Source organism: Macaca thibetana, chromosome 2 (assembly GCF_024542745.1).
Source record: "Macaca thibetana thibetana isolate TM-01 chromosome 2, ASM2454274v1, whole genome shotgun sequence".
In the NCBI taxonomy this organism is placed as follows: Eukaryota; Metazoa; Chordata; class Mammalia; order Primates; family Cercopithecidae; genus Macaca; species Macaca thibetana.
In genome coordinates this window covers 145,583,847-145,610,784 of record NC_065579.1, presented here as the reverse complement: position 1 = coordinate 145,610,784, position 26,938 = coordinate 145,583,847, and the positions used below count along the sequence as shown (strand labels likewise).

Sequence of the window (26,938 nt, the reverse complement as noted above, 5' to 3'; positions counted from 1 at the left end):
TCATACATGTGGTAGAAAATAAAATTGCCAAGATATTTATTAACATGTGAGACATACAATTTGCTCAGTAAAAATAGCACATGAAAAAATATAAGCTTATATTCATAAAGAAATGAGTATGTTATTACCTTTTTCTTGCTTGCTCTGGACTATTAATTTGACATGGTTGGAACGTGCACAGCACAGTTGAGACACCACCATTTTAACACTGAATCGCTATACCATGAACTGACAGAACCCTGCGTGAAGGATGAAAAACTCATACCTCAAGTGAAGAATCACAAAGCAGCATGGAAGGGGAAAATGAACTAAATGGGCATGGGGAGTGAAGAATGGTTGAGGTTCCAGGCTCTAACTGTACATCCTTAAGTAAATTAAATTTAACTCACCTATAAAGTGAGTTAAAACAAATGAGTTTTAAGGTCCATCTCAACTCTAAATAAGATACTAGCAAAAACAAGGAATCCATCACTTCAGATCCTTATGAAACCCAGGAAAGGGTGGGGCACATTGGCTCACCTGAGGTCAACAGCTGGAAACCAGCCTGACCAACAAGGTGAAACCCCGTCTCTACTAAAAATACAAAAATTAGCTGGGTGTGGTGGCAGACACCTGTAGTCCCAGCTACTTGGGAGGCTGAGGCAGGAGAACTACTTGAAGTGGGGGGCAGGGGCGGGGGCGGCGGCTGCAGTGAGCTGAGATCGTACCATTGCACTCTAGCCTGGGCAACAGAGTGAGATTGTGTCTCAAAAAACACAAAACGCTAAAACAGCAATGGTATTAAAACTGTTCAGAATGGGACGGACACGGTGGCTCACGCCTATAATACTAGCACTTTGGGAGGGGGAGGCAGGTGGATCACCTGAGGTCAGGAGTTTGAGACCAGCCCGACCAACATGGTGAAACCCCGTCTCAACTAAAAATACAAAAAATTAGCAGAGCGTGGTGGCAGGTGCCTGTAATCCCAGCTACTCAGGAGGCTGAGGCAGGAGAATTGCTTGAACCCGGGAGGTGGAGGTTGCAGTGAGCCGAGATTCCATCACTGCACTCCAGCCTGGGCAACAGAGCAAGACTCCATCTCCAAAATAAAACAAAACCACCACCACCAAAAAACTTGTTCAGACTGAACACAGAACTCAAGGGCATTATTATAATGCATTACAAAGAGAATTTTCTATAGCTTTGCACAAGTATCTAAATCCTATACATCCTTTTAACAGCAATTTTAATTATTGAAGACATGACTTAAGTACAAAAAGAAAAGTCCAAACTGTCAGCTTTCAGTCCTCCACATTCCCCTCTTTAATATGGTATTTTGCACTATATACATTAATGAAAATTTGAAACAAAAAAGAACTTTAGTCAAACTCCCCTTCCTCCTCCAGCTTTATTGGAATAGTTTAAAATTACATTTCTATATTCTAGGACTTCAGTTGCTCTTTCCATCTGACTTTTAAAAACTGATTACAGCAAATGAAACACAGTTGTCTAAGTGATATAGTATACAAAAATAACATCTTGATTTCTGTGAAAATGCATTTCTCTGCAATTCCTGAATAGCTCCAAATTATGCTAACTCTGAGCATTGATGTTTACTCTGGGTTTTAGATTTAGTCTTTGAAAAAAATGTGTTCTAAACCTTTGCCATCACCATCTATGTGTCCAACATCAACACTGTGATGAAGTTGTTCCTGTTTAGGCTTTTATTCCGATTTCTCTCGAACAGCCATTAACACGCATGTTTATCTTTTTGTTTACTCCCACTGAACTGTATGTTCTATGTAGGGCCTGATACAGATGTTACTTGATGTTATTTAATAGCTACTGAGGTCAGACAATCCAAGGCCATCATTATACTAAAATTAAAGTTATTTATGGAAGTTCATAGACACTTCCAGAATTGGTTTTACCTCCTACATGGGAACATGTTCAACAAACCCAGGACGGGCTTACTGGTCTGACTCAACTCTTCCCATTCATCAATCCCTATTCACCAGTGGCACGGAAAGGGGGTTCTTTAACAAAGCATTATACATAACACCTCTACCAAACTAAACATAAACTTTTTTTTGTAGTTAAATGCAGAAAGTCGGTTTTTTCCACCCCTTTCCTCCTTTTACACGGCAAGTAAAGCTCACTGGCCTGGGAGTTGCCTCTATCTGCCAACCTTTGGCCAGTGAAGAGGATTCAGAGAAAATAATACAACCATCAATCAGAAAAAGGAGGGGCGACAAAGGAAAATAATTAGGCTGTAGCCTCAATTGTGCATTCCCGTGCAAGGTGCCCTGACTCGCCACAGCGGTAACAGTTGACTTCACTTGTCTTGCTGCAGTTGATGGCTACATGACCAGTTTCACCACACCTAAAAAAGAAATTAAAATACTTTTCACAATGGGCCTCAGAACAAAACTGTCTACCAAAGCAACAGTCACGATGCCGAACAAAACGCCTGATCCTTGTCTTCATGCAATTAACCCCTAAGGTTTCACAGATATGTACACAACATTTATCAAATTATATACTTTACATGTCACAAACAGGCAAAGATTTCTGGTTACATGATAAAAGATTTATGTGTATTAATCATAGAGCTTTCTATGAAGTCTCTGGAAGTTTCAAACTGTAACACTCTTATTTTTACGTATTAAAAAAATCCAGTTGTTAGGCCGGGCATGGTGGCTCAAGCCTGTAATCTCAGCACTTTGGGAGGCCGAGACGGGCGGATCACGGGGTCAGGAGATCGAGACCACCCTGGCTAACACGGTGAAACCCCGTCTCTACTAAAAAATACAAAAAACTAGCCGGGCGAGGTGGCGGGCGCCTGTAGTCCCAGCTACTCGGGAGGCCTAGGCGGAAGAATGGCGTAAACCCAGGAGGCGGAGCTTGCAGTGAGCTGAGATCCGGTCACTGCACTTCAGCCTGGGGGACAGAGCGAAACTCTGTCTCAAAAAAAAAAAAAATCCAGTTGTGAAAACTGTCCTTGTACCATAAGCCACAGGATATCAGGGCAGAATACAGAATTATATACAGACAGACTGCCAGTTACGTATGGTGAAAATTGGTCTTATCTGGTCACAGCTAACTTTCACTGAATTTATTAAGGCCCTTCCATTTATAGCTAATTCATTTCTGGAAGAATCTCTGCAATGAGTTTTCTTCTAACAACATTCTGACACCTTACCTATAGCACTTCACTTTGGTGCAGTCTTTTTGAATGTGTCCGAATTCTCCACAAGAATAGCACTTCTGCTCATCTGCATGGTCGCAGTCACGAGCCAGATGGCCTGGTTTGCCACAGTTGTAGCAGCATTGCTCTCGCTCTCTCTTGGGCTCCTTGCAGTCCTTGGCAATGTGGCCACCTCTACCGCAGTTATAGCAGGCTTCAACAATAAGGAAAAGAAACAGACCAAGACTATAAAACCTTTACAAAGTGTTATGTTTTAAATTATACAATATAAAACCTCAAAGGTGGAAATGCTATACGCAGTTGCATGTGCTCACCTCTCCAAACTCTAGAGGGGGATAAAAAGGAAGTGTTAAATACTTACCATCCTCCTGAAGATCACAATCCTTGGCAAGATGACCAGACTCACCACAGCGATAACAGATGTCTGGAAGAGATGAGGAAACAAACTGGAAACCTGTTTTGAGCAAAAACAAAGAGAATTTGGCTAGTCAGACCAGTCTTGATACTAACAAATACTGAAGTACTTCAAATTTTTCTATTCGACAAAATACCTCTATCCGAGGTAAAACCACCTCTGCCACGGCTTCTCATTCCACGACCACGGCCTCCACCAGTAGGACATTCCCGGGCCCAGTGGCCAGATCGTCCACACTTGAAGCACTCATTGCTGCTCATGGCTGCAGTCAGATCTTTGAAATATTAAAAGTAACAACATTAAACCACTGAAAGTTCTTTTAACTTTTATTCTCCGTTAAATGTATTTTTGGAAAACTATTCTGGGGGAGAAAGCTAGCTAATATATCAGTTAAATAGCTGGGTGCAGAGGCTCAGGCCTGTAATCCCAGCACTTTGGGAGGCCAAGGTAGGTGGATCATGAGATCGAGACCATCTTGGCTAACATGGTGAAACCCCATCTCTACTAAAAATCCAAAAAGTAGCCGGGTAAGGTGGCGGGTGCCTGTAATCCCAGCTACTTTGGGAGGCTGAGGCAGGAGAATGGAGTGAACCCGGGAGGCGGAGCTTCCAGTGAGCTGAGATGGTGCCACAAGATTCCAGCCTGGGCAACAGAGTGAGACTCCATCTCAAAAAAATAAAATAATCATACAACTACATGCTTATTATAGACCTACTATAATACACACGTTAATAGTTTTTTTTTTTTTTTTTTTTTTGAGACGGAGTCTCGCTGTGTCTCCCAGGCTGGAGTGCAGTGGCGTGATCTCGGCTCACTCCAAGCTCCGCCTCCCGGGTTCACGCCATTCTCCCGCCTCAGCCTCCCAAGTAGCTGAGACTACAGGCGCCCGCCACCACGCCCGGCTAGTTTTTTGTATTTTTAGTAGAGACGGGGTTTCACCATGTTAGCCAGGATAGTCTCGATCTCCTGACCTCGTGATCCACCCGCCTCGGCCTCCCAAAGTGCTGGGATTACAGGCTTGAGCCACCGCGCCCGGCCACGTTAATAGTTATTGATGGAAGTGATGGAATTTACAGGGTTAGGGTCAGTGAAAATCCATTATGAGAACAAATAATTGGTAGTGGCCAGGAGCGGTGGCTCACACCTGTAATCCTAGCACTTTGGGAGGCCGAGGCAGGTGGATCATCTGAGGTCAGGAGTTTGACACCAGCCTGGCCAACATGGCGAAATTCCGTCTCTATTAAAAATACAAAAAATAGCCGGGCATGGTGGCATGCGCCTATAATCCCAGCTACTCAGGAGGCTGAGGCAGAAGAATCACTTGAACCTGAGAGGTGGAGGTTGCAGTGAGCAGAGATCACGTCACTGCACTCCAGTCTAGGGGACAAAGTAAGACATACACACACACACACACGCACACAGAAAATGGACTCTCAGAGTGAGGAGTCAGTGAAGGAAAATACTCTTAACCTTAGCACCTGATACAGTACCTAGTTATACTGCAGCACTTGCCTGGTGACTGAGATATTCCTTAGAACAGGTATGTTAAAACAAATGCAAGATACAAATTTTATCTCTAGATGGTACAACTACAGTAGGCCCTCTATATCCATGGGTTCTGCATCCATGGATTCAACCAACCTGGGAATAAAAATATTCAGTGGAAAAAAAAGTTGCATCTGTATTGAATATGCAGACTTTTCTTGCCATTATTCCCTAAACAATATGCTAACAACTACTTATTCAGCATTTACATTGTGTTAGGTATTATAAGTAATGTAGAGATGATTTTAAAGTATATAAAAAGATGTGCAAAGGTTCTAATGCAAGTAGTACACTATTTTATATCAGGGACTTGAACATAGGAGGATTTTGGTATCTGAGGGAGTTCGTGGAACCACTTATCCACAGATACCAAGAGACGACTGTATAATAAAAACACTAGGAAAATGACCATAAGTTACACCAAAGCGCTAATAATGGCACATACAGCACTGGGAAAATTTGTGTTTTGTTTTCTTTTCTTTTATTCTCCCCTTTCCAAATGTTTCTGTAATTTTCCATTTTAAACAATGCAACTTAGAATTTCATAATAAACTCCTTTAATTGGGTATCATTTTAAAATAAAAATAAAACTCCCACTAAAGCAAATGGATTTTGTACTTCTTATGTAATAATCTAAAAATAGGCCGGGCGCGGTGGCTCAAGCCTGTAATCCCAGCACTTTGGGAGGCCGAGACGGGCGGATCACGAGGTCAGGAGATCGAGACCATCCTGGCTAACACGGTGAAACCCCGTCTCTACTACAAAATACAAAAAACTAGCCGGGCGCGGTGGCGGGCGCCTGTAGTCCCAACTACTCGGGAGGCTGAGGCAGGAGAATGGCGTGAACCCGGGAGGCGGAGCTTGCAGTGAGCTGAGATCCGGCCACTGCACTCCAGCCTGGGCGGCAGAGCGAGACTCCGTCTCAAAAAAAAAAAAAAAAAAAAAAAAAAAAAATCTAAAAATAAATTGAGGCTATTCTTAAAATAGAATGAAATGGAATAGAATGGAATGAAAACAATGTAACTATATTTTCACACTTCCATATCTCAATATTTTTACTCTGAATTCCATTGTCAAACAATGGCACACAAAGTCGTATTTTAAATATCCTCTCAAACCTAAGCACAGGCATCATCATCTAGAAAAACGTATTTCCAACTGAGTAAAACTGACTGGATAATGGAATTAGCTAACCCAACCACAGCACCAAAGACCCAAAAGGCAGTCAGAAAAATGGCAAGGTTCTCCACTTTCAGTAACTGTTTAACTTTTTACTAACTCTTGCCACTTGCCTACAAACATATTACCAAAAAAAATCATTTGGCTATGAGTTATTGGTGCTTTCAGATGCAAAAAACATATTTCTAGTCAGAAGAAACCAGCCAGTGAAGGAGATTAAAAACAGATTTTCACAGAATTTCAAACAGTATCTGCTTTGTAATCATTCTTTCTTAACTATACTAGTATCAAGCATCTTAAATTATGTAAAGTATTTGCCGGTTTCCACCAAAGGGAAGAGTCAGGATTAAAAAAAAAAAAAAAAAAAATGAATGGCAGCCTGGGTGCAGTGGCTCACATCTGTAATCCCAGCGCTTTGGGAGGCCGAGGAAGACAGATCACCTGAGGCTGGGAGTTCGAGATCAGCCTGGCCAACATGGTGAAACCTCGTCTCTACTAAACATGCAAAATTAGCCAGGCTTGGTGGCACATGCCTATAATCCCAGCTACTCGGGAGGCTGAGGCAGGAGAATTGCTTGAACCCAGGAGGTAGAGGTGGCAGTGAGCCGAGATCACACAATTGCACTCCAACCTGGGCTACAAGAGCGAAATTCTGTCTCACACACACACACACACAAAAAAAAAAAAAAAAAAAAAAGGCATATAAAATAGTCTATCTTCTCCAGTTGAGCTCATTTAACTATTGCTCTCAAGGAATTATTTACACATAAATGATTACTTTTAAAGTATAATCCAGACAATCTGCAAGGCCTGAATATTTTATAATTTGATATTTAAACAAGATACATCTTGTTTAAAATACAAAACCAGGCTGGGCGCGGTGGCTCACGCCTGTACTCCCAGCACTTTGGGAGGCCAAGACAGGTGGATCATGAGGTCAGGAGATGGAGACCATCCTGGCTAACATGGTGAAACTCCGTCTCTACTAAAAATACAAAAAAAAAAAAAAATTAGCCAAGCGTGGTGGCTGGCGCCTGTAGTCCCAGTTACTCAGGAGGCTGAGGCAGGAGAATGGAGTGAACCTGGGAGGCGGAGCTTGCAGTCAGCTGAGATTGCGCCACTGCACTCCAGTCTGGGCAGCAAGACTCTGTCTCAAAAAAAAAAAAAACAAAAACAAAACAAGGCTGGGCACAGTGGCTCACACCTGTAATCCCAGCACTTTGGACGCCAAGGCAAGAGGATCACCTGAGGTCAAGAGTTTGAGATCAGTCTGAACAACACAGTAAAACTCCATCTCTACTAAAAATACAAGATTAGGCCAGACGCGGTGGCTCACGCTTGTAAGCCCAGCACTTTGGGAGGCAGGTGGATCGTGAGGTCAGGAGATCAAGACCATCCTGGCCAACATGGTGAAACCCCAACTCTACTAAAATAAAAAAATTAGCCGGGTGTGGCGGTGCGCACCTGTAGTCCGAGCTACTTGAGAGAGGCTGAGGCAGGAGAATCGCCTGAACCTGGGAGGCGGAGGTTGCAGTGAGCTGAGATCGGGCCACTGCGCTCCAGCCTGGGCGACAGAACGAGACTCCGTCTCAAAAAAACAAAAATGTTCTGTAAAAAAGATACGCACCTCAGTGGCAAAGGCAGAACTCTGCACACTAGAACAAAAGTTTTACATGTTTTGCCTTTTTTTGTGTGTGTGACGGAGTCTCGCTCTGTCACCAGGCTGGAATATGGTGGCACAATCTTGGCTCACTGCAACCTTAACCTCCCGGGTTCAAGCAATTCCCCTGCCTCAGCCTCCGCATAGCTGGGACTACAGGCGTGCACCACTATGCCCAGCTAATTTTTTGTATTTTAGTAGAGACAAGTTTCACCATGTTGGCCAGGATGGTCTTGACCTCCTGACCTCGTGATCTGCCTGCCTTGGTCTCCTGAAGTGCTGGGATTACAGGCGTGAGCCACTGCGCCCAGCCTGTTTTTGCCGCTTTTAGTCACACATAATTTTACTAGAGTAAATTAATGCTAATAAAGAAAACAAAAACAAAACACTAAGCCTTAAAAGGGAAGAAAAACATTAATAGCCTTCAAACATCATCAATATGACATGCTTTTTAAAGAGGTCTTTCAGTGTCCTTAGGTACTATGTACGCAATCTGTCCTCTCCTCCCTTTGGCCAACCCTATCAGAGTGAATCAGGTGGTCTACAGTTTCACTGGTAACTGGTCCCTTGTGATAGGCTTGTCTCTTTAACAACATTATTAAACTAACTGCTTTCCACAATGTTTTAGACTCACACTACTTATATTAGGCAGCAGGTCCCGATCCTAGCACTCCTCTCATATGAGTGTATTTAGTTTAAAGGTCTTTACAGAATTCCATGATATTCCTTAGGAAAACTAAGGTAAGGTAAGACAGCTGAGAATCATGGCTCCATGAGTCTGTCTCATTGCCTATGACTGCTCCTGGCTGGATTCTCACTGCACTGTCCTGGTCTCCCCTGCTCCTTTTCCACCTGTCACAACTTTTTCCAATCTTCGTGGGCCAACTCAAATGCCAACTCTATAAAAGAATCTGACTACATCTCCCAGCCTGGAACTATCCTTCCTATTAAGTCCCAGGACACTCTGTTAATATCTGTCTAATGGCAGTACCACATTGCCTTGTATCATATTCCTTGAAGGTAGAGACCAAGTAATTAACCTTTGAATCATCGAACATCCCATACAGTTATCCTTTTAGTAGCCATCATGTAACTCAGTATTTTAATTAATTTTTTTTGGGGGGGCAGGGGTCTTTAGTAATTTGGTGAATGAAACTACTGACCCAATCCAATCTAATCAAGTACTAACAACAATGCATCTAAATTACTGCTATCAGTCACCAGAGTTACTGCACCATTAATTTAAAGTAATGATGTATTCTCAATTTTGTATTCACTAAGGACTGACTACAGTCACTCTCTGAAACTCTCAGCTTTCTGAAACCATAGGTAAGATTCTGCCCAAATGAATTTAGGATCCACAACTTTCAGCTTCTGACAGGGATCAGGGCCAACCACTCAAAGGACATTTCCAATGTAACTTTTTTACAAATCCAGTAACAGAAGTATCTTCTACTTGTAATTGTTATTTTTGGGATTCCAGTCTATAATAAAGTAAAGACTAGAAAATATCAAAGGAAGAAAACTGCTGAATCATAAAACCATGAAAATTATATTTTTTTCAGATTATCTAACACCATCCCCACGTGTGGCTAGGAAATTTACACCCAAGACAACTAAAAAAGCCAGCAGCCAGACCAGAACCTCTAATTTGTCATCCAGGTTCTATTAGTCCAAGAATTCATAATCAATTAGACTTCAGTACTATTTTATGCAATGCTACAAAACATACATACTAACTTCAATAAAAAATAAAATGTTTTTCACTTTTGTCAGGCAGCTGGAAAACACTTATTTTCTTCCTTTTGCTAAAAACCACTAATATAAGGGACCAGTTACTAAAGGTTCCTTGGGTTTGTGTTTTCTCTGGAAAAAAATTTTCATGAAACCTGACATATGTATACTGCACTGATGTAGCCTGCCTGACACCGTAAGAGATTTTGGAACCACACTCAACCTGGGTTAATCACTTAACCCAGTTTAACTACTTGCTGTGTTACCTCAAAGACATCTGACTACCCATCTGTGTCTTACTTGTAAAAGGGAAATAATAAAACTGATGTGTGGTAAGAATTGTTACACAGTACCTTGTGCTTAATATATATTCAATTTAATAACCAAAGTTTTTGTCTTCTAGGTACATATTCTTTCCACTTTTGCCAATTACCTTAGACTGCTTACAGACAGTAGACAGAACTCAGTCCAATGTCTATTACATAGCAGGTTTAGAGTGAGACTAACTGCTTCTACTTGTTTCCCATCTTACAGTCTATTTCCTGAATGGAATGGAAAAGAGATTAAGAGGAGAAAAACTGGTGATTTCCAAATCAGTTCACATTTTCAACTACCAGACATCAAGATATTTGTCCTAAGTTTCAATTTTTGTGTATCAAATTTTTATGATACAAACCACTTTAAAGGGTGGCAGGAGCACAGGGCATGCGAGGCAAGAGAAGAAATGACTAAGACAATCAACAGAAGGTCTGGACCAGGCCGGGTGGCCCATGCCTGTAATCCCAGCATCTTGGGAGGCCAAGGCAGATGGATCACCTGAGGTCAGGAGTTTGAGACCAGCTGGCCAACATGGTGAAACCCTGTCTCTACTAAAAATACAAAAATTAGCTGGACGTGGTGGCGTGTGCCTGTAATCCCTGCTATTCAGGAGGCTGACGCACAAGAATTGTTTGAACCCAGGAGGCAAAGTTTGCATTGAGCCCAGATCGCACCACTGCACTCCAGCCTGGGTGAGAGTGAGATTCCGTCTCAAAAAAAAAAAAAAAAAAAAAAAAAAAGGTCTGACAAGACTGACGGATTCACTGAGGAGCCATGTATGCTAAACTAAGAGGGGTAACTATTTTTAAAATTTTGAACTTATCTTGGAATTAAAGAAACCACAAGTGGTTACTAAATTTGTCTTCCTTAACGTAATTTTACCATACTATTAAGAACAAATCTAGTAAACTACTAAAATCTAATAGTATGTGGTCAAGACTAACAATCAGGGTTCTAATAAATAGAATGATCATAACTCGGTCCTACAAAATACATTTAAAATAAAGTAGCAACAGGAAAGTTGGAGATAAAAATGACACTAGCAAAGAAGGGTATGATTCTGGCTATCTTTATTACTTTATATGGTTTTCCTAACACCGCTGTACACATTCACATTTGTATATATCCTTACTTTTTGCAAGCTCAGGGTTATCCCTGACTCATTCATGTTGTTCACTTAATTCCATTTAGACCATATTGGAGCTTTTGCCCTCTGAATGTATATATGCATTATTATGCTCCATTAAGTCAGTTTGGTGTTTCAACATGGTAGTAAAACACTTCAGACTTTTTTTTTTTTTTTTTTTGAGACACAGTCTCACTCTGTTGCCCACGCTGCAGTGCAGTGGTGTGATCTCGGCTCATTGCAAGCTCCACCTCCCAGGTTCACTCCAATCTCCTGCCTCAGCTTCCCCAGTAGCTGGGACTACAGGTGCCCGCCACCACGCCTGGCTACCTTTTTTTTTTTTTTTTTTTTTTGTATTTTTAGTACAGACAGGGTTTCACCGTGTTAGCCAGGATGGTCTCAATCTCCTGACCTCATGATCCACCTTCCTCGGCCTCCCAAAGTGCTGGCTTACAGGCGTGAGCCACCGCACCCCACAGGGCAAGGGCTGCAGTGAGCTGAGATACCACCACAACAAAAGCAAAACTCCGCCTAAAAAAAAAAAGCAATGAAAAGAAGCAATATACATTCTGTATTACCCGCATTCTAGCCAGAATAATGGAAAACAGAATACTTACCCGGGAGCAATTCTGTATTTTTATCCTGGTTCCTGCATTTACTGCCTGACCTTGGTTAATTATATCTATTTCTGCCTGCCCTGAATTCTTGAAGGGTTTTAATTAATAGCTGGGTATCTATGAGTCAGGCATTAGTAAACATATCTATAATCTTACAACCTTACAAGTTATGTATTCTTGCTCCATTTTAATGACAAACTCAAGATCTGACACTGGCTGGGTGCAATGCCTCATGCCTGTCATCCCAGCACTTTGGGAGGCCGAGGTGGGCGGATCACAAGGTCAAGAGATATAAGACTATCCTGGCTAACACGGTGAAACCCCATTTCTACTAAAAATACAAAAAATTAGCTGGGCGTGGTGGCAGGCAACTGTAGCCCCAGCTACTCAGGAGGCTGAGACAGGAGAATGGTGTGAACCCAGGAGGCGGAGGTTGCCTGGGCGACAGTGCGAGACTCCATCTCAAAAAGATAAAAAATAAGAAAATCTGACACCAAGTGACTTACCCAAAGCCACACAGCTAGAAAGTACTACAATCAGGATTTCAAGAGTCTTGCTCTAAATCCTCTGCAAAGGCTTTGGTTAAGACTTGAGGCCGGGCACAGTGGCTCATGCCTGTAATCCCAGCATTCTGGGAGGCCAAGGCGAGAAGATCACTTGAGGTCGGCGGCCTAGCCAAAATGGTGAAATCCTGTCTCCACTAAAAATACAAAAATTAGCTGGCCATCGTGGTGCATGCCTATAATCTCAGCTATTCAGGAAAGTGAGGCAAGAGAATCACCTGAACCCAGGAGGTGGAGGTTGCAGTGAGCTGAGATCATGCCATTTGCACTCCAGTGTGGGTGACGGAGCGAGACTCCATCTCCAAAAAACCTAAAAACACAAAAATTAGCCGGGCGTGGTGGCACATGCCTATGGTCCCAGCTACTCAGGAGGCTGAGGCAGGAGAATGGCTTGAACCCAGGAGGCAGAGCTTGCAGTGAGCTGAGATCCTGCCATTGTATTCCAGCCTGGGTGACAGAGCAAGACTCCATCTCAAGAAAAAAAAAAATAAATAAATAAGTGGTAAAGTACACAAAAATGCTATGATAATATATGACAAAAATGCTATTGTGTAATATTTTTAAAGTAGGGAATTATACCAATTCACTCCTTTCTTCAAAATATTACATAAAAGTATTACTACTATATATCTAGTAACTTAAAAAAAGCCACACATTTGAATTGTAATGCTGTATTCATTCTGTATTTCTCTTTAGATAAAAATCAAAGTAAAACTAGAACTGATAGCTTTAAAAAAAATCTACAGTCATAATTACTTTTAATTCATTCACACAGGTTTCTCGAATCTTAAGACAGGTATTTTCTTTTTTTGAGTCTCGCTCTGTCGCCCAGGCTGGAGTGCAGTGGCCGGATCTCAGCTCACTGCAAGCTCCGCCTCCCAGGTTTATGCCATTCTCCTGCCTCAGCCTCCCGAGTAGCTGGGACTACAGGCGCCCGCCACCTCGCCCGGCTAGTTTTTTGTATTTTTTAGTAGAGATGGGGTTTCACCGTGCTAGCCAGGATGGTCTCGATCTCCTGACCTCGTGATCCGCCCGTCTCGGCCTCCCAAAGTGCTGGGATTACAGGCGTGAGCCACCGCGCCCGGCCAAGACAGGTATTTTCTTTAACTTCATGGCAGAACTTAGGAGTCTCACCAAACACACAAACACTAGCAACTTGATTCACTAGTTAACACCTCATTTGTATTTACAGGTGATCACTGTAGCACTCATATTCCTAATTAACAAAATCCTTCTAATTACAACTTGAAATTTGGTGGCCTCAAGTTCTCACTTTATTATCCCAGTAGTTTTAAACATGAAAATGCTGCATAGCTTACTGCAATCACTTAATAGCTTTCCCTTGCTGCAGCAGCATCTGACACTGCCAGAATAGGAGTTCTATTAAGTGAGAAAGAGCGTTCTCCACGTAGCAGGTCAGGATGCCTTGGCATCATTCTTCTCACTCTCTACTTACTGTCAAGAGGCTAGGAAGAGAAAAAAGAACTATTTTTTTTTTTTTTAATTTTTCATTCCTGCAAGGAAAAAAAAGCAAAACCTCTCTGTGGTCGAATCTTCAGCCAACAGAAAAATCATTCCAATTAGTCCAATGGTGGTGTCATTGCTTTTAGGCACCAGTTTGGTACTATCCCATATACATGCCACATATTTTTATTGAACTTTAAAAGACAAGTAGAATTATCGACCAGGCACAGTGGCTCAGGCCTTGTAATCCCAGCACTTTGGGAGGCCAAGGCGGGTGGATTACCTGAGGTCAGGAGATGGAGACCAGCCTGGCCAACATGGTGAAACCCCATCTCTACCAAAAAAAAAAAAAAAATACAAAAATTAGCCGGGCATGGTGGCATACGCCTGTAATCCCAGCTACTCGGGAGGCTGAGGCAGGAGAATTGCTTAAGCCCGGGAGACGGAGGTTGCAGTGAGCCAAGATTGTGCCACTGCACTCCAGCCTGGCCAACAGAGAAAGACTCTCAAAAGAGACAAGTAGAATTGTTACAGATCATATAACAAAACACATTTATACTTCAAAAAAGACATCTCCCTGCCTGTTCCAGATGTTCAAATGCCAGTTTAAGAAAAACCCAGCCGGGTACGGTGGCTCACGCCTGTAATCTTAGCACTCTGGGAGGCCGAGGGAGGCGGATCACAAGGTCAGAAGTTCGAGACCAGCCTGGCCAACATGGTGAAACCCCGTCTCTACTAAAAATACAAAACTTAGCTGGGCGTGGTGGTGGGCGCCTGTAATCCCAGCTACTGGGGAGGCAAGAGAATCGCTTGAATTCGCGAGGCGGAGGCTGCAGTGAGCTGAGATCAGGCCACTGCACTCCAGCCTGGGTGACAGTGTGAGACTCCGTCTCAAAAAAAAAAGAAAAAGAAAAAAAGAAAAACCCTGGTCTTCCACTGATTTGGTTCAAAATATTTTACAGACTGCATCACCTGTTTGAAATACATTACCTTTACTGTTACCAATATGAAAAAGTGGACCTTTAGTTCCTCAGAAAAACAAACTGTTACTTTTTTAAAGGAAAACTGTTATCAAGAGATGAAATCTGAAAAACTTAAGTCTTTAATTCTACCCTTGGGAATGTAATAAATTATTCCTTTTATATTCCAATACACAAAGAGCTCTTGTAGACAAAAATCAGGCTGCTCAAACTAAAAACAGCATGTACCTAGGATCCTGGCAGTTTACAGGTGTTTGATTATCCTTAACCAAAGTAACTCATTAGAAGCATTTAAAACTATTTAGGAGGGAGGAGGGGGAAGCCCAGGAGATAAGAGGTACATTTCGTATCTTTTTGAAACCCTCAAAGCTCTACACTCGTTATATTGCTTGAGCAAACAACATAAAATTGCTAATTTAAATTCGAATGGAAATAGTAACTGGTTACCTTTCACTCCAAAATTGGGTCAAACAATAGGAAAGGGGGAAAAAATCTACTTTTAAAATTTTAATTTAAAAGCAAGATGGGGATATTCATTAGACCTCCTTCACTTTGAAAAAGACAAAAAACGAATTCAGTTTTGGTTTCTCTTACCTCTTCTGAGTCCTTCTGAATAATGCCTGAAACACACTAGCTGAAATCACAGACGATTACTGAGCAATGTTCTCTTTTCACAAGACCCCCAAGACCAGAAGCAGTTACTTCCTTTGGAAGTGCCCTGTGGCTGAGGCCATGTGGTTAACATGTGGGAACAAGCACAAGCCTTACCCATAATAAAATCAACACCTAAACCCAAATGTGGACCATTATGCCATTCTAAAATAGGTTCTCACGATATGGAAAAATCTAGATGGAGGGGGGCTAGTTGAATTTCGTGTCTCGTTTGTAATTACATCTGTTTCATTAATCCAAGAAATGATGCAGACTACCGCCCGCTGCTGTGGTTTTGGAGCTTTGACAAATTCGTGTTTTTTCTGGTAATGGCACTTTTAAAGGATCCCAGCAACTTAAATCGTGTTGACTCAGGGAAAGTGAGCCCCATCAGCCTCTTTTCGAATGGTAATATAAAACAAGCAACTTAGTATTTAAATGATATAAATTCAAGAACCGGGAAACTATCAACTACGGGGAGTATAAACACTAAAGGCTCCCAAGTCTTCCAGCAGTGTCTCGCCACCCCAAACACAAGGGCTCCTTCAAGAATCCTTTTTTTTTTTTTTTTTTTTTTTTTAAAAGACGGAGTCTCGCTCTGTTGCCCAGGCTGTAGTGGCGCTATCTCGGCTCATCACAACCTCCGCCTCCCGGGTTCACGCGATTTTCCTGTCTCAGCCTCCCGAGTAGCTGGGATTACAGAAGCCCGCCACCATGCCCGGCTAATTTTTGTGTTTTTAGTAGAGACAGAGTTTCACCATGTTGACCAGGCTGGTCTCGAACTCCTGACCTCGTGATCCGCCCGCCTCGGCCTCCCAAAGCGCTGGGATTACAGGCGTGAGCCACCGCGCCCGGCCTAAAAACCCTTTTCTAAGGCCCCCAAAACCCTTGGCACATGGCCCGCCAGGCGCACGACCCCAGCACATGGCCGGCACGACTATACCCACCCCATCCCCCCTTCGTCGGAGCCTTTCCCCACCACACGGACTCCTTCCAGTGAGTTCCCGCCAAATCCACTCTCGACCCCTCATTCCGCGACCCTTGAAGCGTCAGGGCCTCGGCCCCAAGGGCGCACGGACGGGCCTCCTCTGCCCTAAGCCTGCGGCCTGGGGTGCGGCCCTGGCGCCGAGAGACCCGCATGCTCGGCGACCCAGCTTTTCAGGACGAAGAAAGGACAAGAGTGTCGTCCGACAGCGGTGCGCCAGAAACCCGGGTCCGAGGCGGCGGCGGCAGCAGCCGAGCTTCCCGCCTGACGCAGCAGCGGCGCAGGCCAAAGTGCCGCCGCCATCGCCGCCTCGCCGCTCCCTACCCTCTCTGTCCGCCACAGACCCGGCCCGCACTGCGGCTCCCTCAGTGCCGGCCCCCTCCCCCAGCCCTCACCTTCCGCGTCTGAGCGGACCCGCAGCGGCGGAGACTCGAACGCAGGCCTGGGGAAGACGGCTCGCAAGGTAGAGGCTGTTTATTTTGAGGGTCCTTGCCTGCGCCACACGCGGGTCTGCACACGGCCCCACATACGCCGCTGCGCACGGCTCTCCTCCGCCTCGCCCACGCGGCCAATCAGCGCGCGGGGTTCGGTAGTCCAATCAGTGTCCGCCCGTGGGAGGGCCGCCCATCCAGAGCGCGGCGCGGGGCGGGGCGAGTGCTTCTGCGCGCCGCGGCCTTACCCGCTGTGCCCCGGGCGCGGCCTTTCCCGCTGGGATCCCGGTCCCGATGCTTCTCGGGCGGTTCCCAGCTGGATCCGGGCCCGGCCGGACTGGGTGGAAATCTGGCTGACCTTGGTGGTCTGTCTTGTCAGCTGGAGCAAAGGGATGCCAGGGGACGGGTCTCGGTGCAGTGACTGCGATTAGCTTGGGGCCGCAGAAAGTTTCTCCCCCTTCTCGGGCTCCTGCCAGCCCCTTGGCTTTCAGAGCCAGGCCCGATTTCCAGATAACATTTAAGTTTGCAGAAAAGGGGATGCCAGGTCACGGTCGTCACGGCTGTGGGATGTAGGCTGAGATTTGTATTGATTTTGTGAGCCGGGGAAGGCCTTGCTCCTTTCTCCGCCAGGACTGATGTATCTTCCCAAGATGAAAGTGCCTTGTAAGGGCGAGGGGCCTTCCTGGGAAGGTCATGAGCATGGAAGGGAGTGGGACCCAGAGTGTGACGTTTAGCACGTTTGTGAGTGACATCCCCCTGGAGGGCCAGGAGAACCTTTTGACCTGGTCTGTCATATTCAGGAATAGACTTCAGTTTAGATACGGTATTTTCTCCAAAAGAGATTTGTGTATATAGCCCTAGATAGTCTTGTCAAGATTAAACCCAATTTAAATTGTTAACTGTAAACTATAATATTTTAGAATTTTGTGTCTCATCCTAGAATGGCTTTATTCGAAACAAAAAAAAAGGGAAGAGTCCCAAGTTTAATCTCAGAGAAACCTCCAAGTTCAATACTATGATTTCTTTTTCTTTTTCTTTTTTTTTAAGAGTGGGGTCTTGCTCTGTCGCTGGCATTACAGGCATGGGCCACCACTCCCTAATCCCAGTGCTATGATTTTTGAAATCATGTTCGTGAGAAGGCAGAGCACCTGTGCTGAGAATCAGGCATTAAACCTGGGTTCAAATCATTAGTGCTTAATCATTGTAAAGCAGGAGATTGTGTTCAACATAGCAATTATCAGAGAATGAATGCATAACTTTAAGGACCAATGATATTTTAAATTTTTTTTTTTTTTTGAGAACGGAGGCTCGCTCCGTCGCCCAGGCAGGAGTGTAATGGCACGATCTCGGCTCACTGCAACCTCCACCTCCCGGATTCAAGAGATTCTCCTGCCTCAGCCTCCAGAGTAGCTGGGATTATAGGCATGCGCCACCACGCCCAGCTAATTTTGTATTTTTAGTAGAAGCAGAGTTTCTCCATGTTGGTCAGGCTGGTCTCAAACTCCCGACCTCAGGTGATCCGCCCACCCAAAGAGGTGGTCAGCCTCCCTAACTGCTGGGATTACAGGCATGAGCCAATGCACCTGACTGAACTTTTTAAATTTATCTATTACTATTTTTTGAGACAGAGTCTCCCTATGTCTCCCAGGCTGGAGTGCGATCTCAGCTCATTGCAACCTCCACCTCCCATGTTTGACCAATTCTGCCTCAGCCTCCTGAGTAGCTGCAATTACAGGCGCCCTCCACCACGCCTGGCTAATTTTTGTATTTTTAGTAGAGATGGGGTTTCACCATGTTGGCCAGGCTTGTCTTGAACTCCTGGCCTCAAGCGGTACTAGGCCAAAGTGAAAGGATTACAGGTGTGAGCTACCGCACCCAGCCTTAAACATTTTTTTAATTGAAGCAACCTAAGGTAAAAATTTTTTAACCAAATTTAACCAAATCCCAATCAGATTGAATACATGCCTAGCAGCTTATGTGTTGTGCTAAAACACGATATATTATCTGCCAATAAAAAACAGTATTTTGTATTTATGTAGTTTTATTACCAAGAGGCTTACTCAGCTTTATAGATGTCCCCTCTGTAATCTGATTAACCTTCATAGTATCTTGAGGTAATGTGTAGTGTAGCAATCAGACACTTAGGTAGTGACTTCCTGAGCTCTAACAATGAGTCAATATAATGCAAGAGGCTGTGTATGAAGTCCAACCTGGGTGTGTCCACACCACACCAGGAGGACAAGTTAAAATTACCGTAGGACCAAAAATTAGTATTTTCTGACTTATTTTTGTTTACCATTCATTCCAACCATGGTACTCTATAAAATGTTTGCTGTTCATTATAGACCCATGAATGGAATATTCCTAATATTTAAAACAAAAATTTTAACAGCTATAGAAAATGAAAGTAAGTGTGAGACAGAGATACTGGACATAATGTTCTATAGGTTTTAAAAGACTTAAGTAGAAGAAATGGAAACATAATGTCTTTACTTCTTGGCAGTGGAGTAGTAACAGCTAATGGCTCTTTCTACCTGGTGTGCAGCTTCCTGTAATGACTATTATTAATAGAGCCAGGCTGATCGTTAGGCACCATGACTATCTCCAGAAAAGGTGTATGGTGGAATTTAACTACAATGGCTTGTATTGCCTGGATATGCCCTTTGGTACATCTATTTTACTAGAGATGTTTGAAAATAGGAAAAAGCTCACTCAAAAGATAAGCTGCCAGTGGGACTTGAAGAGGCTCCCATTACATTCCTCTTCCCTGGAGATGTTTTATTCCCCTCCTCTCCTCCAGTGTTCAGTCTCATACTCAGCATTGCAAGGGTTACAAAGGTGACTAGTTAAGACAGAGTTTGCCCTTGAAGAACTTGCAGGATAACAAGGGCCATAAGAAAGTATTAAGTGTCGGCCAGGTTCGGTGGCTCACGCCTGTAATCCAGCACTTTGGGAGGCCGAGGCGGACGGATCACGAGGTCAGGAGATCGAGACCATCCTGTCTAAGACGGTGAAACCCCGTCTCTACTAAAAATACAAAAAACTTCCCAGCACTGGCCGGGTGCGGTGGCTCATGGCTGTAATCCCAGCACTTTGGGAGGCTGAGGCAGGCGGATCACGAGGTCAACAGATCAAGACCATCCTGGCTAACACAGTGAAATCCCGTCTCTACTAAAAATACAAAAAATTAGCCGGTCGTGGTGGCGGGCACCCATAGTCCCAGCTACTCGAGCGGTTGAGGCAGGAGAATCACTTGAACCAGAGAGGCAGAGCTTGAAGTGAGCCGAGATCGGGCCACTGCACTCCAGCCTGGGCAACAGAGTGAGACTCAGTCTCCAAAAAAGAAAAGAGAAAAGAAAAAAAACCCAAAAAATTCCCAGCACTTGGGAGGTGGAGGTAGGTGGATCACCTGAGGTCTACTAATAGCCGAGTGTGGTGGTGGGCACCTGTAATCCCAGCTACTCAAGAAGCTGAGGCAGGAGAATTGCTTGCACCTGGGAGGCGGAGGTTGCAGTGAGCCAAAATTGGGCCACTGCACTTCAGCCTGCGCGAAAGAGGGAGACGCCATCTCAAAAAAAAAAAAAAAAAGAGGCCGGGCGCGGTGGCTCAAGCCTGTAATCCCAGCACTTTGGGAGGCGGAGACGGGCGGATCACGAGGTCAGGAGATCCAGACCATCCTGGCTAACACGGTGAAACCCCGTCTCTACTTAAAAAATACGAAAAACTAGCCAGGCGAGGTGGCGGTCGCCTGTAGTCCCAGCTACTCAGGAGTCTGAGGCAGGAGAATGGCGTGAACCCGGGAGGCGGAGCTTGTAGTGAGCCGAGATCCGGCCACCGCACTCCAGCCTGGGCGACAGAGCAAGACTCCGCCTCAAAAAAAAAAAGAAAGAAAAAAGTCTGGGCGCAGTGTCTCACGCCTGTAATCCCAGCACTTTGGGAGGCCAAGGCGGGCGGATCACGAGGTAAGGAGATCGAGACCATCCTGGCTAACATGGTGAAACCCCATCTCTACTAAAAATACAAAAAACTAGCCTTAAGTGTCCTGAGAGAAGACCAGCTAAAATGCTATGATTCAGCATCATTCCTAAAATGGGTACCAGTTGAGCAGCAATACCTGGCAACTCTTAATTTCTGCTTAAATGCCCAACTGCTTAGTACATGCTCTTAAATTGAGGGGATAGGTGATATATAAACCCATGTCTTGTCCCTGCCAGCAAGGAAATGGTGCTCTGTGACTTTACTTGGAAAGTATGTAACTAAGACTGAGGAGAATAAATTGGTGTTTTCACCTCTCATATTTGCTTCTGAAGCAGAAAGTTTACTAAGCTAAATCCTGAACTAGGAATTAGTAATACTAGTAATAGCTAATTGTTAATATAGATACAGCTCTTATAACAGTTTCTGGCATAATTACTATTCAAATATTATTTCTTTTTTTTTTTTTTTTTTTTTTTTTTTGAGACGGAGTCTTGCTCTGTCACCCAGGCTGGAGTGCAGTGGCCGGATCTCAGCTCACTGCAAGCTCCGCCTCCCGGGTTTACGCCATTCTCCTGCCTCAGCCTCCCGAGTAGCTGGGACTACAGGCGCCTGCCACCGCGCCCGGCTAGTTTTTTGTATTTTTAGTAGAGACGGGGTTTCACCGTGTTAACCAGGATGGTCTCGATCTCCTGACCTCGTGATCCGCCCGCCTCGGCCTCCCAAAGTGCTGGGATTACAGGCTTGAGCCACCGCGCCCGGCCTCAAATATTATTTCTTATTCTTATTTATTGGGTGCTTACTATATGCCAGGCAATGTTTTTAACCTCTTTATGAGTTTTCACAAACACCCTAGAAGTACTTGTATTATCCCCATGAGGAAACAGGTACAGAGAGTTTAAGTAATCTGCTCAAGGTCAGAAAGTGAACAAATGACAGGTCAAGCTTCAAACACAGCCCATGTGCTTGAACAGTGCTACTGGCCTCCCAGTAGTTACTGAGGCCTACTCCTATGAAATTCCATTGACTCTCTAAAGTGATAGTGTAGGGAATGCTAACTGATGATAAAGAAAATATGAAACACTGACCAAGCATTTAGTGAGCATTTTATAAGTTAGTTGGCGTCCTCCTCTGTGACCTTAAATTGAAACTCTCTACTGCAAACTAACTGGTTAGAGAAAAATTGTATTTGCAAATAGTTTTAAAAGTTTCAAAGTAGGCCGGGCGCGGTGGCTCACGCCTGTAATCCCAGCACTTTGGGAGGCCGAGACGGGCGGATCACGAGGTCAGGAGATCAAGACCATCCTGGCTAACACAGTGAAACCCCGTCTCTACTAAAAAAATACAAAAAACTAGCCGGGCGAGGTGGCGGGCGCCTGTAGTCCCAGCTATTCGGGAGGCTGAGGCGGGAGAATGGCGTAAACCCGGGAGGCGGAGCTTGCAGTGAGCTGAGATCTGGCCACTGCACTCCAGCCTGGGCGACAGAGCGAGACTCCGTCTCAAAAAAAAAAAAAAAAAAAAAAAAAAAAAAAAAGTTTCAAAGTAGGCCAGGCGCGATGGCTCATGCCTGTAATCTCAGTACTTTGGGAGGCTGAGGCGGGTGGATCACAAGGTCAGGAGATCAAGACCATCCTGGCTAACAAGGTGAAACCCTGACTCTACTAATAATACAAAAAATGACCCTCGTGGTGGCGGGTGCCTGTAGTCCCAGCTACTCGGGAGGCTGAGGCAGGAGAATGGCGTGAACCCGGGAGGCAGAGCTTGCAGTGAGCCGAGATGGCGCCACTGCACTCCAACCTGGGCTACAGAGCGAGACTCCATCTCAAAAGAAAAAAAAAGTTTCAAAGTAAAAGTTTCAAAGTAAAACCACCCATTCTTTTTCTTTTTCTTTGTATAAAGGAAAGGAATAAAGAAGGACTACTCCATAAGCAGAGCAGCCTCTTTTTTTCCTTAAAAGAAAAATAGCTGGCCAGGTGCAGTGGCTCACGCCTGTAATTCCAACACTTTGAGAGGCTGCGGCAGGTAGATTGCTTGAGCTCAGGAGTTTGAGACCAGCCTGGGTAACATAGTGAAACCCTGCCTCTACCAAAAATACAGAAAATTAGCCAGACGTGGTGGCGCCTGCCTGTAGTCCCAGCTACTCAGGAAGCTGAGGTGGGAGAATCACCTGAGCCCAGGGTGGAGGTTAAAGTGAGCCGAGATAGCACCACTGAGCTCCAAACTGGGTGACAGAGTGAGATCCCATCTCAAAAAAAAGAAAAAAAGAAAAAAGAAAGAAAAGAAAAAAAAGAAAAGAAGCTGCATTAATTTTTTTTAAAAAGTAATTTTATATCAAGTATCTACATAATTTAATTAAACTTGGAACTAAGTAATAGATACCAAAATAATGGAGTTTTTTGGTATGGTTAATTAATTTATTTATGTATTTATTTATGTCTTGCTCTGTTATCCAGGCTGGAGTGCACTGGTGCAACCTTGGCTCACTGCAACCTCTGCTGCCTGCTCAAGTGATTCTCCTGCCTTAGCCTCCGGAGTAGCTGGGATTACAGGTACCCACCACCACGCCTGGCTAACTTTTTTATTTTTATTTTTTGAGACGAGGTCTCACATTGTTGCCCGGGCTGGAGTGCAATGGTGCAATCCTGGCTCACTGCAACCTCCACCTCCCGGGTATGTGTGTGTGTATATATATATATATATATATATATATATATATTTTTTTTTTTTTTTAATGGAGTCTCACTCTGTCGCCAGGCTGGAGTGCAGTGGTGCCATTTCGACTCACTGCAAGCTCTGACTCCCGGGTTCAAGCCATTCTCCTGCCTCAGCCTCCCTCCCGAGTAGCTGGGATTATAGGCATGTGCCACCACACCCACCTAATTTTTGTATTTTTAGTAGAGACAGGGTTTCACCACGTATTGTTTTTTGTATTTTTAGTAGAGACGAGGTTTCACTATGTTGGCCAGGCTGGTCTCAAACTCCTGACCTCAGGTGGTCCGCCCACCTCGGCCTTCCAAAGTGCTGGGATTACAGGTGTGAGCCACCACACCCAGCCATAATTTTTGTATTTTTAGTAAAGACAGGGTTTCACCATGTTGGCCAGGCTGGTCTTAAACTCCTGAACTCAAGTGGTCCATCCTCCTCCACCTTCCAAAGTTCTGGGATTATAGGCATAAGCCACCGTGCCCAGCCTCATTTAACTCTTAACAAAAGCCTCTGTGGCCTGGCACCAGTGGCTCACACCTGTAATCACAGCACTTTGGGAGGCTGCGACGGGTGGATCATGAGGTCAGGAGTTCGAGACCAACCTAACCAACATGGTGAAACCTGTCGCTACTAAAAATACAAAAAAATTAGTTGGGTGTGGTGGCACACACTTGCAGTCCCAGCTACTTGGGAGGCCGAGACAGGAGAATCATTTGAACCTGGGAGGCAGAGGTTGCAGTGAGCCAAGATCATGCCACTGCTCTTCAGCCTGGGTAACAGAGCGAGACTGTCTCAAAAAAAAAAAAAAAAAAAAAAATGAACCAGGCATGGTAGTGCACGCCTGTAATCCCAGCTACTTGGGAGGCTGAGGCAGGAGAATTGCTTGAACCCACGAGGCGGAGTTCGCAGCGAGGCGAGATCGTGCTATTGCATTCCAGCCTGGGCAACAGAGCAAGACTCCGTTTCAAGAAAAAAAAAACCAAACAAACAAAAACCAAAACCTCTGCAAAGGGTTTAGAGTCAGACTCTTGAAATCCTGATTCTAGTACTTTCTAGCTATGTGTCTAGAGTTCGAGACTAGCCTGGCCAACATGGTGAAACCCCATCTCTATTAAAAATAAAAAAATTAGCCAGCTGTGGCCGGCGCCTGTAATCCCAGCTACTCAGAAGGCTAAGGCAGGAGAATCAGAGCGGGGGGTTGCAGTGAGCTGAGATCGCTCCATTGCACTCCAGCCTGGGAGACAAGAACGAGACTCCGTCTCAAAAATAATAATAATAATAACAAATTTGTAAAGATTAAATTGAAAAGGAACTACTATATAAATTGGTGAATTAGAATCTAACATCCAGAAAAGTATTTAGTCTAATCTCAGATATTTAGCCTAATCTATTCATTTTAAATGAGAAAAGGAGACCTCTAAAGAGTTGCACAGAGTTCCTACAAATTCCAAAAAGAGCAGATGTTTTGAACATGATCTAAACTAGGGTGCCAGCCACATCTCATAAGGGGCTTAATGCCTGATTAATGCAATTAATTGCAGTGATGATAAGAAAAGGAGAGCCCAGGTTTTATATTACCTATTTGTTCATTGAGTCTCTAGCCCCTTCGGAAATTAACACAAATGGCCATTCTAGTTTATAAATTAGTCACTCGTGAGTTTGGCAAATAAATACCTCAGTAGTTTTCAATCTTGAGAAATGTGCTCAGACCTCAATTTATGAAATATTAACTTAGACTCTAAATTTTTATACTATAAAAATATCTTTCAATTATTAATTGTAACTACAAAAGAAAAATTTGTGTTTATACTTGGCCAAAGAATGGCTTTTATATAATTAAAATATTGCAGATATAGGCTGGGTGCGGTGACTCACGCCTATAATCCCAGCACCTTGGGAGGCTGAGGCGGGTGGATCATGAGGTCAGGAGATCGAGACCATCCTGGCTAACACGGTGAAACCCCGTCTCTAATAAAAATACAAAAAATTAGCCGGGCGTGGCGGTGGGAGCCTGTAGTCCCAGCTACTTGGGAGGCTGAGGCAAGAGAATGGTGTGAACCCGGGAGGCGGAGCTTGCGTGAGCCGAGATCGCGCCACTGCACTCCAGCCTGGGTGACACAGTGAGACTCTGCCTCAAAAAAAAAAAAAAAAAATTGAAAATATAGTTAACATTCCCTTCAACTACCCTCACCCAAGTCCTACTTATTTTCCTTTCTCCCAATATGATAAAAATAGTATAAACTGGGCCCTGTGGTATGCGCCTGTAGTCCCAGCTACTCGGAAGGCTGAGGTGGAAGGACCCTTGAACTCAGGAGTTTAAGAGCAGCTTGGGCAACATAGCAAGACCCCGTCTCCAAAAAAAATTATGTATATCCTTCTAGTCCATTTAAAAATATTATTTTCGAGATTTTATTTATTTATTTATTTTTGAGATGGAGTCCTGCTCTGTTGCCCAGGCTGGAGTGCAATGGTGCCGTCTTGGCTCACTGCAACCTCCGCCTCCCAGGTTCAAGTGATTCTCCTGCCTCAGCCTCCCAAGTAGCTGGGATTACAGGTGCACACCACCACGCCTGGCTAATTTTTGTATTTTTAGTATAGACGGGGTTTCACCTTGTTGGTCAGGCTGGTCTCGAATTCCTGACCTCAGGTGATCCACCCGCCTTGGCCTCCCAAAGTACTGGCATTACGGGGCATCAGCCACTGTGCCCGGCCTTAAATATTATTTTTTAAAAAGTATGGCTTCCCTAGGCACACTGCTTTTAGGGTACCCCTGTTCCGCAAGGAGCAGTTAAAAAATGGGTGTATACATTAACATGTGTGTGTATGTGTGTACATGTGATATATGTTCCAAACCATACATGCACCCTTAGCATTTTTATGTAAATAGTATCGTGTCTATTTGCTTATTTGTGTTCCCATTCAATAATGTAAGATATGTGAAGCAGAAATTTTATCTTGCTTTGTCTGTTTTCTGCTGTACTACTAGCTCCCAGAACAGCTCCTGACACATGGTTAGCACCCAAGTATTTGTTGAATAAATAAATATCAATCCATAACTTGCTTTTTAAATTTGATATTCTGTCTCTAAGATCTATCTGCGTGTGTGTGTGTATATATATATATGTTCATTCTCATCTAGTTCATTACTTTATTCTGCTTTATATTATAAATAAACTATGTTCTACTTGTTCATTCACCTATTAGAGGATATTTATGTTATTTTCACTCCTTTGCTATCATAAACCCTTATATGCAAATGTGCAAATTTTTTCAGGCCCATGCAGAATAATTTCTCTAGAGTATATATGCCCCAGAAGGTGAATGTTGAGCAATGAAGGGTCGTATTTTAAATTTCACTGGTTGCTTGTCATATTACTCTCAAAAGTGGCCATAGCTAATTAT

At 44.0% G+C, this 26,938-nt stretch overlaps 4 protein-coding genes across 9 annotated transcripts in view; 1 reads left to right on the top strand and 3 right to left on the bottom strand.

Annotated features, from left to right (window-relative positions):
- The window catches only part of MBD4 (methyl-CpG binding domain 4, DNA glycosylase), a 332,365-nt gene that overhangs the window by 41,958 nt on the left and 263,469 nt on the right, over positions 1-26,938 (bottom strand). The window lies entirely within an intron of this gene.
- The window catches only part of ISY1 (ISY1 splicing factor homolog), a 285,043-nt gene that overhangs the window by 47,072 nt on the left and 211,033 nt on the right, over positions 1-26,938 (bottom strand). The window lies entirely within an intron of this gene.
- The window catches only part of COPG1 (COPI coat complex subunit gamma 1), a 583,372-nt gene that overhangs the window by 466,167 nt on the left and 90,267 nt on the right, over positions 1-26,938 (top strand). The window lies entirely within an intron of this gene.
- CNBP (CCHC-type zinc finger nucleic acid binding protein) lies at positions 1,369-16,964 on the bottom strand. Of its 6 annotated transcripts, none has more exons than XM_050781797.1 (5): positions 16,820-16,964; positions 3,739-3,876; positions 3,549-3,641; positions 3,182-3,380; positions 1,369-2,362 (listed from the first exon to the last, which is right to left on the bottom strand). In XM_050781797.1, the coding sequence occupies exons 2-5, from the start codon at positions 3,860-3,862 to the stop codon at positions 2,245-2,247; spliced, it is 534 nt and encodes a 177-aa protein (XP_050637754.1). In that variant the 5' UTR covers positions 3,863-3,876; positions 16,820-16,964; the 3' UTR covers positions 1,369-2,244. The 6 variants fall into 6 exon arrangements, with proteins under 6 accessions (XP_050637754.1, XP_050637753.1, XP_050637758.1 ...); XM_050781796.1 differs by having other exon boundaries at positions 3,182-3,385; positions 3,551-3,641; XM_050781801.1 differs by having other exon boundaries at positions 3,760-3,876.